This window comes from Macaca fascicularis, chromosome 13 (assembly GCF_037993035.2).
Source record: "Macaca fascicularis isolate 582-1 chromosome 13, T2T-MFA8v1.1".
Lineage (NCBI taxonomy): Eukaryota > Metazoa > Chordata > Mammalia > Primates > Cercopithecidae > Macaca > Macaca fascicularis.
In genome coordinates, this window is record NC_088387.1 from 52,975,608 (window position 1) to 52,985,923 (window position 10,316).

At 38.3% G+C, this 10,316-nt stretch overlaps 1 protein-coding gene across 1 annotated transcript; it reads right to left on the reverse strand.

Moving 5' to 3' along the window:
• Positions 1-662: 662 nt before the first annotated feature.
• GKN1 (gastrokine 1) lies at positions 663-7,382 on the reverse strand. The gene is made up of 6 exons (XM_005575693.4): positions 7,327-7,382; positions 4,466-4,519; positions 4,240-4,377; positions 2,882-2,992; positions 1,807-1,954; positions 663-1,137 (listed from the first exon to the last, which is right to left on the reverse strand). Exons 1-6 carry the CDS (start codon positions 7,378-7,380, stop codon positions 1,043-1,045), a joined length of 600 nt encoding a protein of 199 aa, XP_005575750.3. The 5' UTR covers positions 7,381-7,382; the 3' UTR covers positions 663-1,042.
• Positions 7,383-10,316: the final 2,934 nt, after the last annotated feature.

Genomic DNA, 10,316 nt, shown 5'->3' on the forward strand with positions numbered 1-10,316 from the left:
CTGGTAAATTTTAGCATTTTTACAAATGGTGAGAATCAATGTCTTTAGTTTTGTTTGTTAGGATTATTTGTGGCTATTTCCCTGAAGACATGGGACTGGATTAGATATTCCCCTATGGTACTGGGGATTTGAAAAAGATGTATGGGAGCAACTTTTAAAAAGTAACAGTTTTATATTATAATACACAATATTTAGAGTCTCTATTTTCTCTAACACCTTTCACTCTCCTGGCCATCAGTGAAAAGAAGTTGTGAACTTTGAGCCAAACAGGATCAAGGAAAGTGGAATTGGGATTCAACTTGAGTTATTACCTCTTGAACTGGAAAGACATGTAAACATGGGAGATGAGGCTGAAAATTGGGTTCAGCCATTCTCTGCCATGAGCAAAAAAAGCCATCTACGATATGCGAAAAAGAGGGAAGTAAAATTTAGAGAAGACGAGAGAAGAGGTAACACATGGCTTCAGGGAGAGAAGCAGACTTGGGTCTTGGTGTCAGCAGAGTTCCTGGTTGTATGTAGTCTTCCTGATAACCAGCTGCTTTTTTTGCTCTCAGATTTTTTGAGATATTCTTGTATCTTTGCAACAAACCACCCTTTCTGGCTTATGCGACTCTGAGTGAATTTCTGTCCTTGCTGATCTGAAACGTTACTGTGCACAACAACTATAGAGTAGCCTTCAGAGCAGTCGGAGAGTCTTGGAACCATTCCCGGGGTTGTGGTTAGTGGTGTCTGAAGCACCTGAAGGGGTTCTTTACAGGAGATAGGTCTTGAATATAGGCTAACAGTTGAGTCTAATGCACTTCAACAACTTGCCACCACCACATGGCACTTTTGATCTTGTGCATTCCAAGTCATAAGAAATCGTAAGAAATGTGAGTATACACGGAATTCAGTGCTAAATGATTTTATTGAAACTTAAAGAAACTAAACATAACTAGTAGAGAAAAAATTCAGAATGACAAGGTAAAAACCACTAGAGCCCATATTTTTTTCTGCACAGCATATTCAGATGACTAAATCCATAGTGGTTTTAAAAAGCTGTTTAGGACGCCACCTTTTCTCCACAGAAGGAAATGTTCACAATCCATAGTATATTGGTTGTGAAGCACTTTTCTGAGTAAAAAAGCAGGCTTGCCCCTAATAAAGAGAAAAGAAGAAGCCTATATTAATGTTTATTCAAGGACTCTTTTCTTGCAGGGGATTGGGGGAGTAGGGGTTTCCAAACTAGCTATGCATTAATGTCAAGGTTTATCTATCTGTTGTAATGAAATCAATCAATTCAGAGATCTGGAAAACTGCTGTTAAGTTAGGTCCCTAGGTAGACACTTTGTTTTTGTGCAGCTATTCTTTGAATGTCCAGAAATTCAGTGATTGTCCAAGTTATAGAAAGTTAATAGATTCTATTAGCATTCTCTTTTCATTTAGCCATTCATGCATTCTTTTGAATATGACTTGAGTCTACTCTTGATTCACACCTGAAAGGCAGTGTTCCGTATTTAAGAGCACAGAATCCAGAGCCAAAATGCTTGGAATTGACCCAGGCAAGGATTTTGTGACCTCTCTGTACCTCAATTTCTTTATCCATAAAGTAGGATTAAAATAGAACCTGTAAGATTGCTGTGAAGAACCAATTGAATTAATGCACTTAAAGCACATAGAACAGCAGCTGGCACAGAGCAAGCACTGAACAAATGTTGGCCTTGATGACCATCCCTGCATCACTGGTGCCCACTATGAAAACGCGTGAGGATAGTCTGACAATCCCACCAGCACTAACTTGGGGTGCACAGTAGGGATGCTACTCACCTTGCATCTCCTCAGCCATGTATGTTGGAATCCCACGACACATCTTTGCAATGTTTTCTCCTAACTTGCTCAGGTCATCGACTTTGTTCGGGTTGACTGAGTACATCAGGCCCTTGGGAGGTGGTCCTCCTGGTCCCTTACCCTGAAGCTGAGTGTGGAAAAGACAGGTAGAAGGGAAGAATGGGAGAGAATGAATGCCAAGCCCAGTGGTTTGTTGACTTGAGGGGTATTCAAGGCCAACAGTGAGTATTACTCAGCTAAATTTTTCCATAATCAAGATGAAGAAGGCCATTTCTAGCTTCTTCTGTGTATCTTAACATTTGTGTGTCCTAACGGATTTAGCTGGTTTGAAACCTCAGCTTCTCATAAAAACAGAAGTCTGAGGCTAAATTTATTCTGAAACTTGGACCTCATTTGATCATCATAGATTCCTTGGATTGGACTATGTAATAATCATCTTCTGAGAATGCAGTTTATTTATTTTCTCTACCTTGTCAACGAAAGGTACGCATTTATCAGTTATAGGAATATGAACTCAGGCAAACATGTTAAAGCATTATGGATCTCTTCTTTCCACTCACCTGGATTAGTATGGCCAGACAAAATATACAATACCCAGTTACATTTGAATTTCAGATAAACAATGGATCTTTTTTATTATATCCCAAATATTGCATAGGATATATTATACTAAAAAGACCTGCTGCTTACCTAAAATTCAAACCTAACTGGATATCTTCTATTTTCATTTGCTAAATCTGATAACCCTAACCAACTCTTGCAGAAAAATGTCCTTCACAAAGTACTGAGGGCTCCTATTGGTGTGACCAGAGCTTCGCTCCTCTAACAGTCAAGGTTTCAAGTGCTTTGCTCAGCAGTTGTACAGGTAGGTGTGAGCCACAGCATTTGATGTGGCAGAAGCTGCCTTCCCTCAGGCAATCACCAATAACTTCCCCTTTGTGCTGCACACAACAACATACTGTAGTCAGTAGGGAATGACTGTGATCTTCTCGTTATTTACTGAAGGTTGTAAAACATGTCCCCTCACCAAAAATAAAAAGCCTTTTAGTTTTACCTTCTTTTCCTTGACCAGTGCATCAAGGGATTGAATGGAGGGCAAGACCTCCTTGTTCATTTTGTGCACAATGCATATCTTCTTTTGAAAGAGTCTGGTTGCAGCAAAGCCCTGTTAAAGTAGATGGCAAATAGTGAGACATGTATTCTCTGAGGAGCTTTTCTTATCAGAAGTCAGTTCCACCAGCAGAGAGAAATGGAACTCCAAGATCATGATGAGCTGGGATAAGAGCACTGGATGTGGCACTGCTTGGCAATCATATTTATTGCTGACATTTGTGAGGACAAACTACAATTCTGTGAGGGCAGAAACTGAGCATCTGACTGGTTTGCTTTATTTTCAGGTTCTCGTATGATGAAAACCCCTCTATATACGTCTGTTTTACTGAAATAGACTTTAAAAGCTATCATGTTTTAGTCTCCTTTGATCCTCACATTTCACGGAGACAGGTAAGACAAAAATTATTTTTCCAATTGACCAGATAAAATGGAAACAATGAAGCCTTTGTTATTTAAAAGTGTAAAGTTTGTTAAATATATAGCTGATAATTGCAGAGTTGAGTCTCCTAACTAGTGTTAAGTGTTCCTTTCTTTGCTCTTCTCTTTGATTCTCTTTTTCTTTCCTTCTCTTTTTCTCTCCCTTTCTTTCTTTCTTCCTTTCTTTCTTTCTTTCTTTTTCTTTCTTTCTTTCTTTCTTTCTTTCTTTCTTTCTTTCTTTCTTTCTTTCTTTCTTTCTTTCTTTCTTTCTTTCTTTTTCTCTCCTTCTCACCTTCCTTCCTTCCCTCCTCCTCCTCCTCTTCCTCCTCCCCTTTCTTTCTTTCTTTCTTTCTTTCTTTCTTTCTTTCTTTCTTTCTTTCTTTCTTTCTTTCTTTCTTTCTTTCTCTTTTCTTTCTTCTTTCTTTCTTTCTCTTTCCTCACTTACCAATTAATATTGTCATTTGCATTTCCTGAGTTTTAGGTGAAATGTCAATTTCAATCTCTTTAGAAGGGGATCATAAAACCTACTTTGAAAACAAAGTGAGATAGGCTAAGTTTTGGAAGCAGTAATGTTGTGTAACATTATTTAGGATATCTGCAGGCAAGGCAAAAGGATGTTCATATTTGTTGTATATACACGCAATCCCTTGAACATAATGTTTATTGGTTTGAATTTTAACTGATCATGCAATAATTCTTAACAGTAGTTATCTCTAGGGAACAAAATTGGATGGGCAAAATGGGCATCTTTACTTATAACTGTATGCTTATGTGTAATTAGAATTTATTTTTAATTTCTTTATGGCTAGCATGCACATTTTTTTGTTAAAAAGAAATCCTATTTTTAAACAATAAAGTGAAAATTGCATGTTGGCTACGTACAGTTCCATAATCCCAGATGGAATTCCAGGAGTTCCATCCATTGTTATTGTCAACATTAGCCACGTTGTGTTCATTGTTGACACTCACTGACTGCTGCCCACTTCCAGCATTGTTGTTGTCATTGCTGACGTTGATATTCTGAAGTTTACAAGGGATTGAGAGTGATTTAGTACCACATTTATTTGCAAGTGCATTTTGGTAGCAAACTTGAAAAGGTGAGACTTACATAGTCAGCAAGGGCAGGAGCTAGAAAGACTCCAAGAAGTCCAGCAAAGACAATCTGAAATGGCAAATAACAATGATCTGCTGTTACATGGCAAAATTATATCTTCTTTCTTTCTCTATCCAAGCTTATAAAAAATATTCGCTTATTTTACCAATGTGTTCAGTTCTAGTTTGATGTGTTTTGTTCTTCTCTTACCTTGCATTTTTTAACCATAAAAGTTTTAATGATAATGTGAAATTGCTGATTAATTGTAAGTAGTTATATTAATGTGATATATAGTTTTAGAATTTTTAGCATAGGTCCTATGAAAAACTGGAAAAATTGATGAAGAAGGGAAGTTGAGAGCCAGGAAAGCTGCTTTCATCTCATTGCCATCCAGTACTGAGGAAGAAAATGTAATTTTCAAGTAGTGATCAATCAAATTATTGAATCAAATCCCTTTTTAAGTAAAACCCGAAATGTACCATCTTGTTTCTCTTCAGTTTAATAAGTGGCATCATAAAGGTGACTTTGCTAAGATAATACTTCTGGAAATGTCAGAATAGAGTTTAAAAATTTTTAAGATTGGTAAAAATATTAACTTTATAATAAAACATATACTTGGCAAATGAATTTCCTATAAATTATCATTGGTCAGAATGCTGTTTTGTTCAAATACATTAAGTAATATAAACCATAGGTGTTATTAGAAAGTAGAGAACTGCCTTTCTTATCTAGGGCTTTCAAGGACTTGCTATAAATGATTATTTTTTAAATGCCTTATAAGTCTTCATGATTTTTCTATTTCGGATAAACTCAGCTATAGTTAATGCCAGAGCATCCTACCTTGAATAGATATTTGGATTATTTAAATCTAGTAAAAGAAGAAAGTTATACTTCTTGTGAGTATTAAGAGGTGGGAGTAAAGATTCACTTTTAAGTTATTGAAAATATGTACATTCTCCTAAATATTAACAAAAATGATTTGGGGTAACTGACAGGGCTTGGTTATTCAGCTTAAATTTGTACTGTGGCTTATGTTACACAGGTTGTTGATGTTTACCTCTCACTCACTTGTTTCTAATTGTTTTATAAGGTTTAAAATTCTCTCTTTAGTGAAAATCAGAAAATTCACCTGGCTCATATTTTGACCTCCTAGGAAACATGTTTGTATCAGTATTGAATTTTGGTCAGTGCCCCAATATAAGAAAGTTACTGTTTTAAAATAAAGCAAACTGTCTTATTTTCTTTGGAAAAAAAAAAGAATAAGTTTTACAATAAATAGCATAGTATAAATGAATACTATGGTTTGAAATGGCTATAACTTCTAAAAATCACATCTGAAAATGATTTCAGTTAATTTTCCTATTTAACATGGGATGTTTTCTTCCTAATAGAAATAATCTTTTTATTAAAAAAAGACTTTCCACAGCAATGGATTAGTAGGCAGGTTGGATGCCGATGATGAGAAAGCAAGGATAGAGTGCCTGGCTGGCAAGAGTGATCAGCAGGGGCGATGCCACTAGCAGTGTCCCAGGAGACCTGGTTTAATTATTTGTTACAGGGTCCCTGATACTGGTTGTCAGAGCACAGAGCTTTTATGCAGGGTGCCTCCTTCTGGGTACCTAGTCTCATTTCCTCTGCCTGGGACAAAATAGTTTTGAGGCCTGCTCTAGAGAGTCAAGGTAATTTAAAAAAAAAAATTAAAAATTTCTCCCAATAGCTTAAAAAGGAGTTAAAAATTAGTCTCCTAAAAAGTCAGAGGCAGAAGAAATTTTAGAGAACAACTAGTACAATGCAGTCATTTTACAGATAAGGTAACTGAGCTTCAGGGGTTGAGTTGGCCAAACTTATACCTCTTGTTCACAGCAGAACTAGGAGAGAAATCAGATCTAACCTGTGTCTGGATCTCCCTCTGACCCTTTTAAACTTTGCTGCTATTAAGAGGACCTAGCTCTAGATAATCATTTTACATTTGCAGCCCCATTATAAAGTAGAGTCTGCCGTAACGTTTTCCAGTGCGTAGAATGTTGAAACATGAAAACAGTCATCTGATTCCAGCCCCTTTGCATCCTGTTGTGAGAAACCCAGCACTACTAGTTACTTTGGCTGAATTTCTCAGTCCACCTCCTCCTAGACCCTCAGACTTCTGCCTGGAACCACAGGAGAGATGCTGTGGTAGCTTCATGTTTCAGATGCTTTCTTAAATAAATGGCCATGCTAGAGAACAAGGCAAATCTTTCTTTCTTGCAGACCCATTTTACTGTAACAAATGTGACAAGAAGTCTATCTCACCCACTTATTTTGATAATACGCTTTTCATCTTGCCTGAACATGCTCAAGAATTTTGGTAAAAGGAGAAATTCAAGAATGAGGGATGATCAGGGACTTTCTAGGGCTTAGGGACTGCTTACCCTGCATGGAGACCAGAATCAGGTGATGCAGAAAGTCATTTTGTTAAAAATAAGTCAGTGTAAGGTGCTCAGACAGCTGTCTAATATCAGCACAATTATCCTTCTCTATAGAGATGCTCATAAATGCCATGATTACATAAATAGAAAAAAGATTTTTTTCATTATTTCTTCTTCTTTTAAAAAAAGGGATATATGTGTAGAACGTGCAGGTTTGTTAGATAGGTATATGTGTGCCATGGTGGTTTGCTGCCCCTGTTGATCCATCCTCTAAGTTCCCTCCCTTCACTCTCCACCCCACAATAGGACCTGGTGTGTGTTGTTCCCTTCTCTGTGTCCATGTGTTTGAAAGAGAATTTTTTTAAAACAAATTTTCCATGATGATGCCATAAGAAGCAGACCTCCTAAATCTGAGAATATTGACAGTCCCCAACTATATGGTGGTAAATTCAAAAGGAAAAATCTACTCACTGTGAACTTCATCTTGTCTTCACGAAAGCAGTGGACAGAGGAGCAGGCAAGCATGGACCTGAGTGAGAAGACTTCTCATATTTGTACTCAACCAGGTTGACTCAAACTAGGTGTTACCAGGTGGGGTCAAAGACTTATCATCCTCAATTTCTCCTATCTGTGCCATGACCCAGTGTACCAGGAAACCTTTCAGAATATCTGTATGCTTAGCAAGGAACTTTCACGTGGAGTTGACCTGACTCATCACTTGTTGAAGCTGAAGGTATCACAACAAACTCAATATAATTTATGATAACTTCTCACCCAACTGAAGCTGTGGGTGTGAGTATTTTACACGTTAACATTGCTCAGATTCAGAAAAAGAATAGTCCCTAAAATCAAACAAAATCACAGTCGAAAAGCTGTGGGTATACTAGGCCTTCCAGATAGCAGCTCCTATAGGAATATAGGAATGGTTTCCTCTTCTTAACTTTTATCTGAGCCCATGGCTATGGTTTTGCTTAGGCTAAACATGTTCTGTGAGCAACTCCCACCAAACCTATCCCTTTTCTGCAATGTTGAGCTCACTTAATGATAGCACCATGTGTCTGGTACAGCCCTTTTTCTCAGCCTCACATCCAGTTAGTTACTGTCATTTTATCTCTGAAATGCCTCTCAACTCTGACCGTGCCCACAGCTCCCCTCACCTGGACTTTCACAACAGTCATGCAATTGATCACTCTGGTCGTCAGTTTCTTATATTCCAATGCATTTTCTTCATTAACCTTAGGTTGTCTTTCTGAAGTGCATAGATAGACATGACTCTATCATGCTTGGAAATTTCACTGGCAGCCTACAGAAAGTTCAAAGTCATTGGAATGGCATCCAGCGTCCTTTGTAATAAGATTTCCAAAGGCTTCCCGTCTGCCACTTTATGCTATGTACCTATATTCTAGCTTCACCAGCACTCCCACCATTCCCGGAAAAGTCAAGATGTGTATGCCTCCATGCCTTTGTACGTGCTGTTGTTTTATCGTGGAGGGCCACCCCCTAGCCTCTCTCGGTAGACCCCTGTTCATTGTTCAAGGCTCAGCTCAAATATCACTGTCTCCATCACATCTCCCCCACCTGCTAGATAGAACTTCCCTAGTGTTTGTTTTTTTCTTCTGGGAACTATAAAAGAAATATCTTTTTATTTGCTTCTAGATAATTTAGTTTTCAGAAGTTACATTAAAATAATAAAAAATATTTTCATCAAAAGCAGAGAGTAGAAACTGTCAATTGGGCAGACAAGTAAAAGCTCAAAACAGTTTTGGAGGTGAGTTGGTTTTAATTTTTTTCCTGCTTCTTCCTATACAGTGAAGCTAGTAAATTAAATTTACCAAAGAGGAAAACTGTATTTCATTAACTACCAATCTATAAATTTTCCCTTTGGAAACTTCGTGCCCACAATTTTCCTCCTGTGCATGGATTGAAACCATAAGATGGGATCACATGGTTATAAAGCTTGATTTGCTATCAACATCTCTTCAAAAATGTTGGTAGGAATGGATTAGAACAGCTGCAGTGAGATATTACTGATATTTTTAAATGTGTCCACTGATTTCTTTTAAACTCGCTCTTTATCCACATAAGGTAATAAGCCCGGGGTAAGGGGCAGACATGTGTGAAGAGGCCTTCATCTGCTTTAGGAAACTTCATGTCACTGCGAAGTCAATGAGTAGGCAGCATGGTCTCTACGTTTAAACTCAGCCACTGGTAGTCATCTTGGTACACAGGTGCAGTGCCCAGCACACATTTTGCATGTCATACCAAAGACAAGGGCCTGAAGTTCTGCAGTGGACCTGTGAAATGCTGGCCTGGAAGATGTTCCATGACAGATAGACAGACAGATGGATAGATAGATAGATAGATACATTCATACATACATGCATACATATATAGACATACATATAGGTACATACACATACATAGATACATAGGTAGAGTTCAGTGTCCAATAATGCCCCCCTCAGAGACTGACAATTCACGTTCACACATCAAATGGGCTAAGAAATTTATAGGGGAAAAAATCTATGTTTCATCCAGATTCTTCTCATCTTAGTTGTCTACAGAACCTGATTGCTTTCCCTTTTTCTCTTATTTATTTGTCCTAACATCTAATAACAACTCTGGGCACCCCCTGCCTTACTGAAATAATTGTGCTTCCTCTGAGGATGCACCCTGGATTTGAAAATCCATTTGGAGAGCTACTGGATGAAGCTGGAAGCCAGGAGACCTAGATTCTATTTTCCCATCTTTCAATGAGTCATTTACTTTTTTCCTTTAGACCTTAGGTTTCCTGTGGGTAAAAGAGAAGAAATTCCTCCTTTATACAATATTGTTACTTCAATGTCTCTACAACCAGAAGAACCTCTTTTTCTGTACTTTGTGTGGTGTGGGAGGCTGAGGGAGAGGGAGTGTGGGAGTCGAGGTGGGGGTCAACCCTCACCTCAATCCTGGTCTCATCCAAGGCCGAAAGTCCTAATGAAGCATGAGCAAGACTTTAGACCTGAGAACTGTGTTTTGTGTTTCATTCTTCCCATGAGGAAGAATGTCTTCCCAGGAAGACAGAACATACCAATGGTTGTGGTCACCTCCACAGAATCTAAAATATGCAGACAAATATATGGTGCTCAGTAGGCTTCTTATAAAAATTTGACTTGCGTAAAGGAGATGTTAAGCTACAGGATAAAAAGTGTGTTATATTTAGTCATTTCTGATTTTGGTGCCAGCCTGGGAAGGGCTGCCCTACACTGGCTGTGGTGACACATTGAGGGAGTCCCAGTTGATGGTGTGACCTCTGTGGCTTGGGGTTAGTGTGGAACAAACCAGCCCATGGGTAAATAGAGCCTGCCCTGCCTACAGAGATTGACGCCGGGCCATGCCAAGAAACAAGCCCCTATCGTCATTTTATCTCACAATGCACACACACCCAAGGCTTCATTCCACTCCACACCCTGTTGTGTTGT